General features: G+C 38.6%; 2 protein-coding genes across 3 annotated transcripts in view; one reads left to right on the forward strand and one right to left on the reverse strand.

Moving 5' to 3' along the window:
- The window catches only part of LOC124606989 (charged multivesicular body protein 7), a 223,538-nt gene extending 210,449 nt beyond the window's left edge, over positions 1-13,089 (reverse strand). The window contains exons 1-3 of the mRNA XM_047139132.1: positions 12,665-13,089; positions 11,625-11,802; positions 8,668-9,030 (exon numbers count right to left, since the gene is read on the reverse strand). Coding sequence (XP_046995088.1) covers positions 8,668-9,030; positions 11,625-11,802; positions 12,665-12,939 — 816 coding nt within the window. The 5' untranslated portion in view covers positions 12,940-13,089. The remainder of the gene's footprint in view (positions 1-8,667; positions 9,031-11,624; positions 11,803-12,664) is intronic.
- The window catches only part of LOC124606997 (pantothenate kinase 3), a 175,257-nt gene that overhangs the window by 43,391 nt on the left and 111,381 nt on the right, over positions 1-20,485 (forward strand). The gene's annotated exons all lie outside the window — the stretch shown is intronic.

Raw genomic sequence — 20,485 nt, forward strand, 5'->3', positions numbered from 1 at the left:
ATTACGAAGTTATGGTTACTTTGGAACGTGACAGTTTGGTTGTGAGTTGGTTAAGCCAATGTACAGAACAGCTAAAATACCTGGTTGTGGTGATCGACTTATCTATAGCTTAGCCTGAGGCCTAGGTTAGGTTGTAATACGACAGTTCTACTTGCAAAAAATAAATAAGTAATCTTTGTGACACATACATTTGTTTCTTTCGAATATGTCACGAATTATGAAGTTGTGGTTAAGTTCAGCTTAAATTAAGTTAAAGATCTTTGCTGTCAAAATATTTGCCTGTTTCTTCCAAACGTGTTACAGTTTTGGAGACTGCCATATACCGACATGAGAATGTGGCATTATTCCTTCAACACACATCATCTGTCCACTGTTCTCTCACTGGCAGTGTAGAACCAGTAACACACACACTCTCTACTTCTCATCATACCTCAAGACGAGCACCGAAAACATTGCTGGACAAGACAAATAAGTACACCAGTGGCCCTCGTCTAGACTTTTACTCCTTAAACATTTTGGATTATATTGTCACGTGGTACACAGTTTGACCATAGTCCTTAATAACAAAAGCTAAGCAGATGAAAAGACTAATTTGCAAAAGAATTCAACACTAATTTCTGGGTGCCACGTGATGTTTTTGTATGTGAGAGTTGTATATGAGAGAGATGTACTGAACTTCCAACAGCTTACTATATGTGTACAGCAAACAGAAATCTAAACTGTACACAAAATTTATGGATGCCACTGCCTTTCATGAGAACCAGTTAACACACACTATCCAAAACTTAATACCCTACACACTGAAGGTACACCCCATGCACAAGGCGTAAGTACTGGGTGGTATCACCTGAAAACGCACACAAAACGAGGGCATCATGTAAGTGCTGTAGCATATGTATGGTGATGTATTTCTTATTGTTGTCCTTAAAACTTTACCTTTTTCTGTCTTGTTATCTCCAGAATATAATACCTACATAACTTTGCAATCTCATGATTTTTGCTCTACTGACTTCATGAGCAAAATACGTGAGAGTTAGGTAGAGTCCGCACAGGATACAGCGGCCAATCTGCAGTGACCAACTTTTGTCCAAAGCACTCAGCAAATTCACTTGTTAGTTCAGAAGGAAAGGCTGACAAGTGCTTGGCTCCTCTCAGCAAGTTGGTGAAACCCCACAATCTTTCTCAAACAACTTTGCAGAAAATATTCGGTAAAAGAATTTCATTTCTGCAATACTTGTAGCTTTATATGTGATCTCCATGATGATGTGCCATAATTTTGTTAATAATCATAGCTGTTGTGATATCTGCACGGAAGTAAGACATTAAGCGAAATCTGAAAAAGTTTGCAATGAAAAAATAGGGATCACTACAATTTTGTGTTTGCTGCATATTACGTAATACGTTGCTGTGTATGAAATTTAGCTAATATATTGACTTTTTCTTTAGATTTGGGTGGATGTCTTTATCTGTCATCAATCTTGAGAAAATTGATCTGACATACCACACTCATTTGCGAATGCTAGCAGCAGTGATAAAGTCAGAGTGAAATATCCACGACATTCCTCATATTTCATTAACGGATTGAGATACTGAAATGAGATTTTGGACAAATGATAGCATGCAAAGAGTATTTTGCCATATGGTAATATGCATAATTTCATTTCTACCATGCTATTCCACTAACATCAGACTTTTTTCGATAAAATAATGTAATTTTTAATGGCCATGGACAGCTGGTGAAGAAAGCTATGAATCAATAACAAACCAGACAAAAATAAATTGCAGCTTTTGTTAACTAACCAAAGCAGAGGTGACATCTTTTTTTGAATGATCACTATGCAAGTGTTGGTATGGAGGTGCTCTACATAATACTTACAAAAAATGTGAGTTTAGACTTCAGTTTAGATCAGCACTTCCCCTCAAGCACTCGGCATTTACTCTACAACACCTGCTGCCACCCCCACCTCTATCACTCTCCCCACACGTGCCCTGCCAATTGCAATCTACTGGGCACCTTATTCTGCACGGACTCTAGTGTGTGTATATGGAACCTTTGCAACAATGTCTTGCTGTGAATGCGCCCATCCAGTTGTAAAATGTGACACACTAAAGAATATTTGTCACAACAGTTCTACTGTTTATGACTTGGATACCTGTTGCTGCAAGGATCTCTTTGGAGGATTTAGACAACGAGATACCACAAGCATTCAGTACCTCAATATCCTGTGATGTAAACCATAACTGATATTGTAGGAAGGCAGACTAGATTTTAATGTCAATGCCAAAACTATTGAAGCTGGAACTTATTTCAGACTGGTCAAGAACGTGGAAGGAAACTGGTTCTGGTGTGGTTTTTAAGGAAACCAAAGAAAAAATAAAGCAATATGTTCCTTCTAAATAACTTAACTATAGCATTACCATTTCACTCCATACCACCACACTGAGAAGATGAATACCTAAAGCTTCCTGTACAAGATCTGATTTCTTTTATTTTACGGCAATGGGCATGTCTCTCTAAGTGAGAGGTAACATAATATTTTGGAATATAAAGGGAAAGTTGTTGACTATCTGTACGTGGTAACATTTTGCCGTGGCTCCATCTGGTTAAATGGAAAAGAAAGCGAAGCACATGTTTTATAATATATAAGGGAATTGGATATATATCCCTAACAGCCTTCTCTCCCCTGTCTCTGTCCACCTCCTTCTCCTTCTCTCTCTCTCTCTCTCTCTCTCTCTCTATTACCTCTTCCTCCTCTCTCTGTCCATGTTCTCCTCCCCCACCTCTCTCCATCTCCTCTTGCCACCTCCTTCTGTCCAAATAGTCTCCTCTTCCCCCCCTCTTTCTGAACGTAAGTCTTCGTTGTTGTTACCGCAAATTCAGATTCTTTAGTAGTGATAAATACAACTTTTCTGTTTGCAAACAATGTTTCACTACTGTACCTTTATACATACATTTAAAAGTATGTCGTCTATATGTGTCTAAACATTTATTATAGCAACGTGTTAAAACCTGAAATAATCTGCAACAGTATACGTTGAGATATTTGATAGCAATGTTTTCCCATTATTTGTTACGTATATACAAGATGGCATTCCACAAGGTATATAAAAACACTTGAGTGATCAAAAGCAACATTTAAAGCAAACCGTGGAGAACTTTCAGAGAATTGATATTTTGAAGAAACATACATCTACGTTGGGACTTATTCAGAAACTGTAAATGCTCATGATCACATATCACCGAAAGTTTTTTTATCGAATTTTGAAACAATGTTGCATTGGAATACAAGCATATTTTAATAGCTTTTATAACTTTAATAATAGGGAATATATAAAGAAACAGGTACCTAAATATGTGCCAGTATTAGAATGCAACATTGTGTCAAAATTTGAAAGCAATCGGTCATGAACTTTCAGAAATAAATGATTTTGAACAAACAAGTGTTTACATTTTTATTTACATCAACTGGAATAGTTGATCTTTTGCTTCTAGTTGTTTAATGTTTCCACTGCAACTAATATTAAAAAGTATATGTACACATTCCTGGTAATTTCCTTTGTGTGGTGCTAAATAAGTAGTCGTTTTTACTAGAACCCACAATCGGAGATGCCAGCACAATTGTGAGTACATAAGAATCACTCCAATGATTATTCCAATTTTACTGTGGCAATTTAAAACTTGTTTTCATGGTAAATTCAACATCTAGCAACACCAGTATGGAAATGTCTTTGCTTGATAGTGAGGTTGCTAAGCTAATGTCAGATCTCATGTTCAAACTGTTACCCACTTCCCTGTGTACAGACTTAAAACATACCTTATTTTACAGTTTGAAAAATCAGAGTCGTGTAACATTAGAAAACTGCCAACTGAAGTAAAACTAGGGGACAACATGCCATCTATTTTGCTCAGAGAGATGCATGCTACGACCAGAAAGCAAGTAACCACTGATTTTTTAACGGTATATGTCTTCAGTGACTGCCAATCAATGTGCATTCTGTACTAGCAGCTAGTCAAGATGTAAGTCTTGATGCACTGATTTCTATGGTTGACAAAACCGTATGACACCCAGTCAGTTTGTATGCAGTGCTGAAACTGCTTCGTCCCTGTCTCAAGATGACAGATGGCTTTCAGAGCTAACGATCCAGATTCAGAAATTATAAACTAGTACACGACCGAGAAGCATTTTGAGATTACCGCAGCATGCACAAAAACACCCCATGTGCTGGTATCATTACAAATTCAAACAGAAACTGTAAATGGATACTATGCAAATCACATTTAGATGCCTAGCAGAGGGTACATTGAAATAATAGAGAATTATTGTAAAGGTGGTTCAATCTCTAACAGCGTGAGGAAAAAACGAATACCCCTATCTTCCCTTGTGAGCTCTGATTTCCCTTACTTTATTATGATCATTTCTCCCTATATAGGTCGGCATCAATAAAATATTTTCATGTTTGGAGAAGAAAGCCGGTGATTGAAATTTCATGAGAAGATTCCGCCATGGTGAAAAACATCTTTGTTTTAATTATGTTCACCCCAAAACCTGTAACATGACAGTGACACACTCTCCCCTATTTCTAGATAATACAAAATGTGCTGCTCTTCTCTGAACTTTCTCAATGTACTCCGTTAATCCTATCTGATAAGGACCCTATACCACGCAGCAGCAATCCAAAAGAGGACAGACAAGTGTAATGCAGGCAGTCTCTTTAGTAGATCTGTTGCATCTTCTATGTGTTCTATCAATAAAATGCAGTCTTTGATTCACCTTCCCAACAACATTTTGTGTGTTTCTCCAATTTAAGTTGTTCATAATTGTAATTCTTAGGTATTTAGTTGAACTTATGGCCTTTAGATTTTACTGATTAATCGCCTAACCAAAGTTTAATGCATTCCCTTTAACACACACGTGGATGACCTCACACTCTTCATTATTTAGTGTCAATTGCCAATATTTGCCCGATACAGATATCTTTTCTAAATCATTTCGCAATTTGTTTTGAGCTTCTGATGACTTTACTTTACAATAAATGACAACATCATCTGCAAACAACTAAGATGGCTGCTCAGATTGTCTCCTAAATCATTTATATAGATAAGAAACAGCAGATGGCCTATAACATTGCCTTAATACTTGGGGAATGAAAGAAATTACTTCGTTTTCCTCGATAACTTTCCGTCAGTTACTACAAACTGTGACCCCTCTGACAGGAAATCACGAATCCAGTCATACAACTGAGACAATATTCCACATGCACGCAATTTAACTGCAAGCTGCTTGTGAGGTACAGTGTCAAAAGCCTTCTGGAAGTCCAGAACCTTGAAGAATGAGCACCATGATGTTCATTTATTTCTAAACAGTCCAGTGACACTCAAATGGGAAACTAGTATGCTACCAACTTGAGACAGAGCACATTGAGGAGGCTCCATCATCTTGCCACCTGTCCATTACAGATCACAACTCCCATCTTTGATTTCTGGTTGGTTCCGGAGCAGACATTTCTGCATTGCCAGTAACAGTATTAGATCAAGAAAACTTTCAGACACACACCCGTATGCGCGCGCATGGTAAATAACTACTGAACCTTGAAATGGACCTTTCAAGAAAATTTCCATGGATTGCTTGAGCCATTATGGTCCACTGCTTGATGTTAAGTCAAAAAATCTCTTGAACAAAACACTTTCATCACTTGTACAGACATCCCCAGTTTAGTGTTTGCAGCTGACCCAAAGCACAAATATTGAGGCTTGCTAAAGAGATAGTCAAACATTCTCACAGAGAAACCTAATTTGGATTTTTCTGAAATGAAAGAACAATACACAACCACAACAACAGGCCATCCTGAGCCTGCTTGAGCCAGACACTTGTCACCAGAAAAATCAGCATGAGAAAAACTTTAATATCATGCTTGACATATGTTTTCCTCCTAAAAGCTGCTGGTCCGGTCCTCTCCATCTTATTCTAAAGATGGATAAAACCCGTTGTCCCTTTGGAGATTGTAAAGATTTAAATGCTGTGACAGTGTCAAACTGCTATCCCGTACCTCATTTCCACGAGTTCAACTACCAACTTTCCAACAAAAAGATAGTCTCTAAAACTGACCTCATTCAAGCTTATCACCATATTCCTGTTGTGGTAGTTGATGTGTTGTTATCACACTATCTGGACTTTAAGAATATTTGAAGATGCCCTTTGATCTGTGCAATACAGCACAAACATTCCAGTGATTTATTCATAGCATTTTGAACAGTTTGCCTTTTCTGTATTCTTATACAGATGATGTTCTCATTGCTTCAGCAGGAAATGAAGAACATAATGCATCTGCAACAGCCTCTTGAATGGTTGGACAAATATCACCATAACATTAAAGTGAGAAAATGCAATTTTAGAGAGAGTGGATTATTGTGTCTCCCATCACAGGATTTGACCTTTAGAAGAAAAAGTTAAAATAATCGAAGATTCCTTCCTCTCAAAACAGTAGCAGGACTGTGCTGGTTTTTAGGGATGGCGAATTTATATGAATGTATTTGTTTAACTTGTACAAGAGCACCAAAGCAAAGATAATCACCCTGTCACATGAACCAAAGAAGTAGATGAACTGGTATAAGTTAAAAGAAGAACCAGCTAATGCAACTCAGTTTGCTCATCCCTCACCAGATGTTTCCCTAATTTTGATGATTTGGATTAGGCTATAGGTGTTTCTTTCCACCAATTGTGAAAAGGAGCACCTGAGCCACTTGCATTTTTCTCCACGTCTCTAGACCACAATCCATTAACATTTGCCCTTAAACAGTGTCCAGAAAAAGCAATATCCAGACAATTACACTATCTGGAATTTCTCAGTTAATCACACCAAATATTCAATATAATCCTGGAAGACAGAATAATACGGCTCATGCATGTTCCAGAGTTGCAGATGTCACATTGTTAGCCAGCATTTCATGGAAGCTACTGCACAGGCACAAAGCAGCAACCCAGAATTGCCCAAAGTGAAGGATTCAGGCACCTGTTCCTTAGTGTTTATCGCAGATAATTTGTGATAATTCTACAAACAAACTAGGGTCACATGTTCCTCCGTCCTACCACCAACAAGTCTTCCGTGCACTAATGATCTAGTTCTCTCTGGCATCAAATGTACAGTGAACTAGAGCCAACAATGCTTCATTTGGCATTCATTGCAAAAGATGAAAGCTGTGGGCAAAATCATGTGTTCGGGACAAACAGTGCACTTCCCAAAGAAATGTGACATTACCACTGGAGAGGGAATAATATGTGGTTGTAATGGTCACAGTGAAATGTAAACATTGAAAAAATATTGATATACACATAGGAGTAATTGGTCTTTTGTTTTCAGTTGTTAACATTTCCACTGCAACTGATACTAAAAAAATAAATGTTGCATTCATCGTAGTTTCCTTTGCATGGTACTAAATAAATAATTATTTTTATTAGACCCCTCAACAACCACTCCTCTGTCTCAGTGAAACACTAAACGAATCATTCTTCTTTGAACATTATTACATCTTCTGTCAAATCTGTGTCTAGGAATCCCCACTACACAGCATTACTACCCTAGAAGAGTGTGAATAGTTATAATGTAGATGTTTTCTTTACTGGATTTGTTGCATCAGCCAAGTTTTTCCCATGAAATGCAGTCTTTCATTTACCTCCCTTACAATGTCTTTTATACAAACATTCCACATTAGCTAGTCCCTATCTGTTATTCATAGATATTTAGTCATATTTGTCTCATATAGCAGTAACAGAAAGTACACAGAACTTCCATGACAAGAAGAGCTGATATTACAGTAGCTAATACTTCTCGTGTTCAAGAGCCCAACATACTTGTTAATAACTGAAAACTGTGTAGCAAAGTGCTGCAGGCTTAGGAATGAAATATTTCAAATGGCCCTGAGCACTATGGGACTTAACGTCTATGGTCATCAGTCCCCTAGAACTTAGAACTACTTAAACCTAACTAACCTAAGGACAGCACACAACACCCAGTCATCACGAGGCAGAGAAAATCCCTGACCCCGCCGGGAATCGAACCCGGGAACCCGGGCATGGGAAGTGAGAACACTACCGCACGACCACGAGCTGCGGACAATGAAATATTTCAAACTGGTCTCAGTACCAGTAACAAATCATAACCTTTCATGTACTTTAATCCAAAGTCAGTTGCTTCTCCTAGCTTCTAACAAAGAACAATATACCATTGACAAACTCCAACAATGGAAAATCCAGGATGGAATGTAACAATATTATGAGAAGGAAAGTTGCTACTCACCATATAGCGGAGATGCTGAGTCGCAGATAGGCTCAACCAAAAGGCTGTCACAATTATAGCTATTGGCTCAGCTGCCTGAGACTGCAGACGTGTGTGAGTTACATACATATGTTTGACAAATGCCTTAATGGTCAAAAGCTATAATTGTGAGTGTCTTTTTGTTGTGCCTATCTGCAACTCGGTGTCTCCGCTATATGGTGAGTAGCAACTTTCCTCCTCATAATATTGAGAAAATCGGTATGATAAAAATATAGTATGCTCAATTAGAAACCTTCGTTAAAGAATTAACACTTGCAACAAAGTTTAATGCCTACTAAGATTGCTTGCAGACAAAACATGCAAAAATATAAATCAAAGATATGACAAACTTACCATGTGCTTCATGTCCTTCTGCACATAAGTTCGAGCCTGTACAATGGCCAATTTTTTTTCTTTCTCAAGATCCTCAAGTAAATTCATAAGCACCTTTTCACTGTACTTCAAAGAATACACACTCATGTCCATTTCAGTCACAGTCACTTTCTTTTCCAGTGTACCACCAAATTTTACCAACATTTCACCATTTTTCCGAGAAAATGTCACAGCAACTTTGCCCTGCTGGCGCAGCCAATGAATTGCTACTTCCAAATCCTTCAAATGCCCAGTAAATTGACAAATGCAAGCAACTTCTTTCAACTCCAGTAACATTCCTTTCTGACTATCTGTTATAGATGACCACACAAATTCGGCATAGGCCTGTAAAATAATTTCATTTCATCATGAAATCTGTCAATTTTTTGTCATAAAACACATGATCAATAAATATCACAATGAGAGAAAGAGGACAGCCCACTGATACATTAACTGATGTATACTCCTTATAAACAGTACATATTTCTAGAATGCATCAAAATCTTTCTCCTCAGTTAATCTTTCATGCTGCAGCACCAGACAAAACAAAGATGAAAATCTTGCTCTGTATTTTTACTAGTTGATGTAGAGGGTGCAATCCCAATAAACTGAATGTCATAGTCTCGTGAATATGTTATTGGGTATATATACTTTATGGTATTGCAGCAGTACATTAATGCTATATAGAAATGTATAAACAATGCTGTGGAAAAAACAAACTCACATGGAGCAATATACTAACACACACAAAAGAAGCAACTGAATCATGAAGGATAACACTGTTCTCAACTTTTCTGCTAGCATCAAACTCAACTTACATAAGCACTTTCTCCATTGACCATCTTACAAAAATAGTGCTGAAATTAATTTTCATGCATACTTTCCAACTTATCCGTTGGTTCCTCATTAACTGTTAACCTACTGCTTCTTCATTTCTTCTGTTCAATGATTTAAAAATTTCCTCTAGGGCTGCTGAGCACAGAATTTCCGTACAGATCCCTGTTTTAATTTTAAAATTTTCCACTACTTGAAGCACTGTAATGCAAGCTGTAAGAATGTCAAATGTTCTTAAGTTTACTAACACAGGTTTATTTAGTGCCTTTTCCCCAGATTTCATTTAAATTGGGTCATAAGCTTTGGCAAAATCTATGGATCCCATCCAAATTGGTAAATGTCGTTCACTGTTTGATTCTGTAACTCCATTCACAAATAGCAAGTAGCTGATGATGCAACAACCACTTATACAGTGATCTTGTTCACTAGTTTGGTTAAGAGTCAATGTTTTTGCTGTGTGGTTGGTGATATTCACTAAAATTATCTTGTACTTAATGAGGAAAAGGCTGACAGATCCGGAAAATGTTTTATTTTGTCTGTCTTTTATAATGTAAAGTACAATACTGCAGCATCACTCCCCTTCTGATGAACCATATTGCTTTACAGACATTATGTGAATAATTTTGCAGAAACATCTACAATCATCTTTCCTTTCTTCATACTTCAAGAGGTTTTACACACCACACCAAGAATTACTTCCAGGATGTCTTTGTCGCCCACATCACCTTTTGCTGATTACTTATGTGCTTTTATTAAAAAATTGTCGCTTTTGTCTTCGTATGTATATACTTTGTGTACTATAATGCTGAACTTTTTGCTTAGCCTCATTTGTTATGCCATGGCACCCCCCCCCCCAAAACCAACTGTCATAATTTACATTTCAGAGCTGTTCCCGGATGACCATTTATTTCCAGGACTGTATCAAATTTTACTCTGCTCTCAAAAATCTAGGATCACTTGGTATTCTAATGTAGTCACAGCCTGTACAATTCCTTTATGTTTGGTAAAAAAGATAGTCTGTTCAATTTGTTCAACATCAACTCAATTTTCTATTTGTTTTCTTTAGAAAGAAAGTGTTAAAGCAGACATGCTGGCATTGTTAGTACATTCCACAAACACATGACCTCTCATTTCTGGCATCTTATTCAAAAATCTTCCACTGAAGAAATGAGCTTTTATTTTATCCTACTTTTACACTAATACGCTCTACCTATAAACCTTTAACCAGATTCCCTATAATACAGAAATTTCTGTAACTCTTCACAAAGGTTTCCGGAATGAATTTTTCACTATGCAGTGGAGTGTGCACAAATTTGAAACTTCATGGCAAATTAAAACTGTATGCTAGCTTAGGAGTCTAAAACAGAACCTCTGCTATTCATGGGCACATGTTCCACCAACTGAGCTATCCAGCTACTTACCCTCACAACTTTATTTCCACCACTACCTCTCTCTCCTACTTTCTGAACTTCACAGAAGCTCTCTTGTATAACTATTGGGACTGGCACTCTGGAAGAAAGCCATTGTGGATTATATGTCCTTCATAGAGGCCTACGTTTCAATTAGACTGTGAGCATGGGGGCAAATTGATGTGAATGAGTTCCATGGAACATCTTTAGTTTATTGTTAAACAAGTCCTGCCATTCTATCAAGGATTCATTCAGTATATCTGTCAAGATGCTTTTAATTTTACAAAAAAACCTACATCTGGATTTCCTTCCTGCCTTTTTTCACATGTCCTGAAATTTCTGATAACCCTACTGTATTTCATTTGATCCTATTTAACTTCTCTTCCAGGTCCAAAAACCTACTTTATATGCTACATTTCTGTAATCTATTGTCCTTAAATAGAATCTACTATAAACTGAAGTGTTTTTTTAAGTGCATATTATTGTGTATTAGGCCTATGTCAAATATCAGAAAATTTTCTTGGCACTTTCTCAACACAGTAGACTATGATTCCGTTGGGTAGTTTTACACTGGGCTATTTTAGTTCTATAGAGTGTTGCTCAAAATTAGTAAAAACCTAGAATAAAAAATTTAAAATAAAATTTAGATATCTTTCCCACACTTTTGATGGAAACTGAAATGAAAACAGACTTTACCTTTGTTGAGGCAACATGAACATAAACTTCCTCCTTAAAGAAAGAAGGCCACACAGACTCTTTAACAGCTTTCAATGTCTTTTCCAAAGGTCTCTTTAGAAGTACATCAGCAGCCCACATTGTCCACGAATCACTTGGAACATATGTGAAATCTGTGTATAACATTAGTTGCTTGTGCCTGCATTAAAAAAAGATAAATGAGAGTAGAGGAAACTGCATGTAATACAACCAAAAAGGGACTACAGGCAAATTTCAGCAACAAAAAGTTCCTTGGGGTACATTTCCAAATTTAACAGATAACAAAAAATGACAGTGAAAAACCATGTGGGTTTCACTATACAGTCACTACTATTATCTATTATCAGATTAACCTGCTGTCATTAAATCTCTATGTATTTTGATTTGCTCTATATGACAAAATCTAATCAATGGCATTTTTCAAAATAAAATACCTGAGCTATCAAACTTTCTGTAGCCTCTAGCCTTGTTGCATCTGTGAATACACACTCACGTTGCATATAAACTGAATGACAGAAATCCAGTTTTACATTACTCAGGTACAAAACTGGAAGCAACAGTATAAATATTTTCTTTAAAATTAAACATCTTACATACTGTTGTAACTACAGAATTTTGGAGAGCCTTTATGCAGTTATCTGCCCTAACAGTAACATACCAAAGTAGATTGATTTAAACCATAGTCAAGACTTGCATATCTTTCATTTAACCAACTGTCATTATAACAGAAGTATTTTCTTTAGTGAAAAGTAGTTTAGAGTACTACACATTGTTTACTGAAAGCAGTGAATTACAACATTTAGCCTGCTGCATAAGATGTCATACTAATGGTATGCATACACAGCTACTAGTAGATGAGAGCAGGAGATTAAGGATAAGATATTATTATGTGAACGTACAACCCCTCTGTTATTAGGGCATCATCAAAGGAAATCAGCTGTTATATCATAATTGACAATGAAATAAAAACGTGAGAGAACGCCACGGTATCCCCCATAATAACAATATAACTTTCCAATTACCTCATCATCTCTTCTATTACCGCATCAAAACAGGCTGGGCTTATGCCGTTTCTGAGAAATGCTCTGTTCAATTCGTCCAGTGTAAACGTGTGACGATGATGATGGGAACACCAAGTATCAACAACAGGTTTCCAAAATGAAATTTTATCTATCCGATCCAACGGATTGACATCTTTAGGGCGAATACTTGAGTACAAAGCAGTAATTCTCACATTGTCATTCCAACATTTTGGTAACTTATCAGGCGGCAAAGGAGGTTCGGTTTCCAAGACCATTTTAACGTAACACCGCAATCAGCTGACAACACTAGTGTGCAATCTTCAAGCGGTTCAATGACTTTCGACTCTACCGCTCACGAACTAAACAAACACTGCAGCAAACAACAACAACAATCTCTTTGGTAAGCTCAGAGTACGCATATTCTAGTATCCAAAAACAATTGACAGCTGATATCTTACATCACCTATGGTCTTAGTGAGAGCACAGTAATCTTTGGCCAGCGATCTTCATATAAATATAACCTCAGTCGAACACAATTGATAATGTATTAGACAATCGGAATAAAAAAATTTTTACCTTCATCTGTTAGACCATATGCCATTAGACTGTGATATCACTATCTATGGCGTGTTCACAGATTTCCTTCTAGCGGCATCAGGACTTACCGGGCACTGCGATAGATGTCTCTGCGACGATCGGACTGCTATACAGGCGATTATGGCGGGAAACGCCTCGCCACAGAATGGCTTTGCAATGCTGATTCAGTGGCACAGCAACGACATTGAGTTGCGTGGAATGTGTTGTACGCAAATGGTTTCATATTTGACTGTAGACACGGCGAAGCCAGTATACTTTACAGTTTCGATGTTTTGTGGCTTTCTGAGCCGTGTCTGGAATGAATGTTTTCGCAGCTGAACATCGAAAGAGTTGTGTTGGAGTTAAAGCTTGTTGCGTGGAATCGCTGCATAAGAAAAAAAAAAAAAGAAACGTGTTTCGATTCGCGACTGGGTGAAGAAAAGACGTTAGCATTCTTCCTGAAATAATTTGTAATGGAAGACCCAAAAACTTCTTTTAATTATCTTAGAATGTCACCAGAACTGTTAATGTTTCTTCTAAATAGAGTTAATTATGCGATAAGGAATAAAGATATTGTAATGCATTAAGCACTGTCGCCAGAATAGAAATTACATATCATATTGCGTGCATGCTATAAGATGAGGATTCAGTTGGTGATGACGCTTTTTCACTAACACCGATAATTATTAACATTAACATTAATGATTATTATCACTGACAGCAGAAATTATTCGAAGTAGGCGCATTAGGAAGAGAATGTTTTGCAAACTTCTCTCTTGATAGATCTGTAGAGTGGCATTATTTCAAAATTCAAACATATTTGAATGGGGAGCACTGCTGCGACATTTTAAAGAGATGAATATTGAATAAAGAATATAGCTTCTTGTTTTTCGCAGCCTTCCCTCCTGTCAACAATATTACATAAAAAAAATTAAAAAAAGTGAGTCAACTCGAACGATGTGATTTTAGTCTTGTAGACAAGAGAATTTCTACAGCTAGAATTGCATTTGCTTGTATTTTTCTAAATTCAGTTGTATATGTGCTACTAATTCAATAAATTTTTCCTTGCAGCTCAGATATTGTCAAACTATGTTCTGATCGCACATGAAGGTCTCAGGAGCAGCAATATCTTGCTTATTTTTGTAATCAGCATCACTGAAAATCGACAAACACCTATGCAAAGCATATATATCCAAAAAGCGTACATTATTCTCCTTTCCGAACTTCATATTTCAGTTTGTCTACGTCCTACGAACAAACATAACCTCAAAACCCATGCAACTAGTGTCACCAAAGTTGAAAAACGCCGAAACTGTTTAGTTTCACCGACAAGTTGCACAAACGCGGGTGCCCATGCGCAGTGGCCGGTAGCGAATTTGCCTGCAACCTAGTGTCGTCGTGTAAACTAGGCTTAACAAAACAGTCACGACACTTCGCCTCGATTTCGTTGTTTACTGCGTCAGCAGCGCGCCAAGCGGCCAGTAAGTTAAACTGTTGAGTTCAGCGCGATTGTGAAAGCGAAAACGAATAATAGTTGTTTATTTTGGCTTGTACAATGTTTTTTACAAATGCAGCAACAACAACAACAAGAAGATAACACAACTGTCTTTTTTAGGTTTCCTAAGGACCTTCAAAGGTTCATACCACCATGTAACTAAACTGTATCGTCACGATTCGCTTGCAAATTACATGTATATTGATGATTAATGTTTCGTTTTAGGAGTAGAAAATGGCTAGTGAATAGCAGAAGAGAAGATCTTATAAAAAAGACCATGTTTCCCTTTAAAATAATGTTTTTTCCGCTAAAGGTTGAAAAAAATCAGTTCATGAATGCAGAGAATAATAAACGGATGTGGAATTCAGTTTATCACATTGTTTGACATTCCAAATACGCCACCTCAACTGACGATGAAGAGGAGACTCCACAAAGGTTCAACAATCCGGCTAAAGCTGTAAAACACTTCTATGGCACAGAAGCAGCCAGTTCAACTCTCAATATATGAGTGCCACATTCAACTGAATTGTCAGCACAGACCTGATTTGACGATGAAGTGGTAAAGTTAAGTTCAGTTATTTGTGTTTAGGAAAAGCGTGTGGAATATCAGAATGTGCAGATCGCTAGACTTCGTGCAAAACTGTTATGGGACAAGGAAAGTGCCTATCGTTTTATGTACAGGCAGCAACAGAAACTGTATCAGAAGGATCAAGTGAAGAAGGACAAACAAATTTTGAAGACTATAGGATCCCAAGGTGCACTTGGCTTGTTGTTAAACCAGATTAGCATGCCATCTGCATGATGGAAAGACAAAAATAAGCTGTATGCTCTAAAGTCATTATATTACAGCACTCATGCGTACAGGTTTAGCCAGAACGTTTTCTTTTTCCATCAGACAATACATTGCAGAGGTATGTGGAAGAAATACAAATAAAATGTGGGATAAGTAACAATATGTTCCCCCTTTTAAAGCAGAAGGTACAGCATTGCTCTGATACTCATAAACTAGTACATATGTCATTGGATGAAAAGCCTCTAATGGCGATTTTAACATATGACAGCAGTTCTGACAGTGTTATTGGCGTTGAGGACTTGTGGTTTACACTCACCATATATTTATCTCAATATATGGTGGTTGCTTGTCCCACTTAGAATAATATAAAGATGAAGGTCGTACTTGTGCCGAAAGGTGGCAATGACTAAAACATAGTATGCCTATGGAATGACATATGGAGTGATGATCACTTTTGCATGTAGAGGTACATGTCTGTGCTTCTTATGTGTGAATCTATGTGTTGATTTTCCGTTGATATCAATGTGGTAAGCTGCAGTTCTATCCAACATCACAAGTGAGTCTTCAGGAATGTATTGTAACTTGTCACTGGATTCATGAGTATTATCGCCACTTGTGCTTATTTTAGAATCATTTTCAGAAACATCTATATCTTCTGATAACACAAAAATTCTTGGAGGCAAAAAAGTAATTCAAATATTTCGTAAATCACGTAGGAAAGGGATGAAAAACAAACACTGTGCTTATAATGCATCTGAAGTTCTCCTTTCTCGTCGCTTGGAGCGCTAGTGTCGCTCTAACTGTCGAACAGTAACAACTTTTACAGAAGTGAGTGTCGCAACTGTTATGTTAGACTGTGGTGGCACTTTTTCTTTAGGCGGCATTGGCTGATGGGTTAACCGACTCGCACGCTACGATTTGTCTGTGATCTATTTGAGAGACACCTATCAAAAGACTGGTTGTGTGTTGCTGACAGTTTTGTCCATGATTTTCAAGACTTGACTTGAAGATTGATTCGCACTTGACAGAATGGTATGGAACATCAAATCATTCTACAATACAGGTACATACCAAATGCATGCATTCAGATAGGCCAACAGTGCAATGTGATGGGATGGGATGTAGTTGCCAAAGTTTTGTGGGATGGTTTTGATGTTGTAATTGATGGGAAGAATGGTGTCATCTTCTCCTAAAATGGAAATAAACCTATTTTAACCTCGCTCGCTCGTGTTATACTAGCTTCACGCTTATTTATCCAGGATAGGCCAAAATATTTACGTTTTGGAATATCTCGAACAGAATAAAAAGCTACACAGTATATAAACTTCGGTTCCCATTTGACAGAACAGGTTGTAAATTTCGCCAAAAAGTGTGCAGCACATGGAGGCTTGTATGAGGGACCTCACTCTGCTGTGTGAGTGGTCGCACACTAAGGAAATGTCAGTACCTGGCATAGTACACTGATGGATATGTAATCTTGAGGTATTGTTGTTGATGAGGTCTGTGATCAATGGGCCGCACACTTGGTCATGAGTGAGGATTGTTTAGTGTATTTTGGAACAAAATGGTGTTAAAGCATGACAAGCAGTTTGCAACAATATTATCAGCTCCTCACAAATATTGAACATCATTAATGTATTGAGAGATCAAGTCCTGGTGACAGAAGTGACAAGTGCTGACGTCCTTGAATGGGTTGTGTATTGCACCTGCAACTGGTTTATGGTCCTTGAATATCACTACTTATCTTCCTTCATTCTTGTCACAGAAATATGTACTGCTTTGTACATGCCATAGAGTCCCTATTCAAATGGAACCATTTCGGCTCTGAGGTTTTACATTTATTCTATGGGTGTGCCCTGCCGTCTACTACTTGCTGAAGGACTAGACTGATATCTGTCTTACTTGATTCCTTCGTGATCTAGAGGGGTGCATCTGGCAGGAGGTGGGTAAGTGCCGCTGCTTTGGCGAGGTCGGCTTTGGCTCAGTCGAATGCGGTTTGCATTTGTGGTGTTCGTACCATTTTCTTCTTGCAATGTGTGTTTGGTCTAGCGAGACTGGTAGTGTGTGGGGCTTGAATTTCCACTGCATGTGACAGGGGTGACAGTAAAAATCGAGAATTTCAAGCAATCATCATAAATTATGATACATTTGCGGAAGCTGTAGCTGACAGATGAATTCAATTCATTCCAGAGTGGATTTAATACTGCTAGCAATTAGGTGTGTGTGTGAGGAATGTTATCTCTGATTCTCACAATTGCAATTTTTCCTCGTTTATGATGACTCCAGCCTTTCAGAGGGCAGTGAGAATTAGTTCGATATCGCGCTTGTGGGTTTCATCATTGTAGGAGAGAATTAAGATGTCATCGAGATATGCATAAAAACAGTCTAATTTAAAGAGGATACTGTCAATGAATCTCTTGAACAGTAGCTGAGCATTCATTGTTAACATTGTTAGTCAAACCAATGGATCTCAAGAGGGACTACATTGGGAGAGGCGATACTGGGGCAGAAATCACCATTTTATCAAAGTCTTCTGGATGCATTGGTATTTGCAGGTATGCCATTTTGCAGTCTGTCACACTGAAGACTGCCGAACCTGCGAGTGCGAGTGTGAAATTCTGTATGTTGGGTTGGGGTACCTATCATTTGCAGTTAGAGAACTGAGCAGTCTCTTATCACTACAAAGTCAGAGAGTACCGTTCTTGGGACGATTTTAATGGGCAACGGACAAGAGCTGCCAGAGGGGTGAACTATCCCTGACTGATCGCCATCTTGACTGCTGGCAGGAGAACATGAGCTAACTGGTGTACCTGTTGGTGCCCTTGTGGGGCATGCATACCGACGATGTGATTCATTGTGTTTCTTGAATGGCGCATTGACGGGCGCTCTTGCGTATCATGAAGAAGGTGGAATGCAGGATCGGTGAACTGGAAGGAGAGACCAAAAGCGCCAGACTAATCTGTGTTTACAGTGGTGAATTGTGTTACATCGGCAGCACATCTGCTTGGTGATGATCTGGTGGGATTGGGCCATCATGTGAGTGGGCAGCCATGAGCATTTTATGTTGTTCTAGGGTGTGTGCACTTGTGAGAGCTCGTGAAACATTGTGAAGATGAAGGCATTGGTCTTCATTACATCCGTGTTCAATCTCTGCTTGTTGATGTGTGTCAAGGTATTGTTGCTGTGTCGTTGTGATCACATCAGTCACCATGATAGCCGAGCATTTGTGATAGATGTTGTTAGTTGAACAAGCACCTCCCAAGAGGGTGCGCTGGCAGAGGCAACACTGAGGCAAAAAGCTCGGTGATGAGGTGCTGAGTGTATAGGAGTTACTCATTCGAGTTCAGATGAAAGGTGGAAAAGTGGAAGAAAGTCCATGCCTAATATGGTTTTGTTTATGTTGGTGGTGCGGAAGGTCCATGGGCAGTGAAGATTTTCATACACTGGAACACTAGATCGACCACTGCATGCACTGAGATCACAGACTTGTTGGCAGTTTGGTGTGGTGAGTCATTAGACTTGTCCATGGGAACTGTACTAACATCTGAACCAGCATCAAAAAGTAAGTTGTGCCTGAGTCATGATCAGGAATTTTCAGTCAACCATATGATGGTTTATCCATCACTGACGATGCATATCCAGCTCAATAAATGCGAAGCTGGCTTATCATCCGTGTGCAGCCCAACGTACTTACCTCAATCCACACTTGGTGTCTGGGTGTGAGCATGGAAGCTGATAGTTGTGTGCCAGGTCGTTGAATTACATGTGATACCAGCACATCTATGTAGAGTAGTGACAATGGGGTTTAGCATCGCAGTATTGTGAGCTGCCCTGTACAGCTGGCCAGGATATTCTGAGGGTTTTAGGAGTTACATCACTGTCAACCGTTCTTGGGTTCATTTAGGGTGGCTCGGGGAGTGTCATGGGTTTCAGCATTCTAATGTGCTGTGGTGGTACAATGTCTTCAAATTTCATACATTGCTGATCTTATAGGAACATATACAGGGTTATTACAAATGATTGAAGCGATTTCACAGCTCTACAATAACTTTATTATTTGAGATATTTTCACAATGCTTTGCACACTCAAAAAGTTTTTTTAGGCATTCACAAATGTTCGATATGTGCCCCTTTAGTGATTCGGCAGACATCAAGCCGTTAATCAAGTTCCTCCCACACTCGGCGCAGCATGTCCCCATCAATGAGTTCGAAAGCATCGTTGATGCGAGCTCGCAGTTCTGGCACATTTCTTGGTAGAGGAGGTTTAAACACTGAATCTTTCACATAACCCCACAGAAAGAAATCGCATGGGCTTAAGTCGGGAGAGCGTGGAGGCCATGACATGAATTGCTGATCATGATCTACACCACGACCGATCCATCGGTTTTCCAATCTCCTGTTTAAGAAATGCCGAACATCATGATGGAAGTGCGGTGGAGCACCATCCTGTTGAAAGATGACGTCGGCGCTGTCAGTCTCCAGTTGTGGCATGAGCCAATTTTCCAGCATGTCCAGATACACGTGTCCTGTAAAGTTTTTTTCGCAGAAGAAAAAGGGGCCGTAAACTTTAAACCGTGAGATTGCACAAAACACGTTAACTTTTGGTGAATTGCGAATTTGCTGCACGAATGCGTGAGGATTCTCTACCGCCCAGATTCGCACATTGTGTCTGTTCACTTCACCATTAAGAAAAAATGTTGCTTCATCACTGAAAACAAGTTTCGCACTGAACGCATCCTCTTATATGAGCTGCTGCAACCACGCCGAAAATTCAAAGCGTTTGACTTTGTCATCGGGTGTCAGGGCTTGTAGCAATTGTAAACGGTAAGGCTTCTGCTTTAGCCTTTTCCGCAAGATTTTCCAAACCGTCGGCTGTGGTACGTTTAGCTCCCTGCTTGCTTTATTCGTCGACTTCCGTGGGCTACGCGTGAAACTTGCCCGCACGCGTTCAACCGTT

Source organism: Schistocerca americana, chromosome 1, assembly GCF_021461395.2.
Source record: "Schistocerca americana isolate TAMUIC-IGC-003095 chromosome 1, iqSchAmer2.1, whole genome shotgun sequence".
Classification (NCBI taxonomy): Eukaryota; Metazoa; Arthropoda; class Insecta; order Orthoptera; family Acrididae; genus Schistocerca; species Schistocerca americana.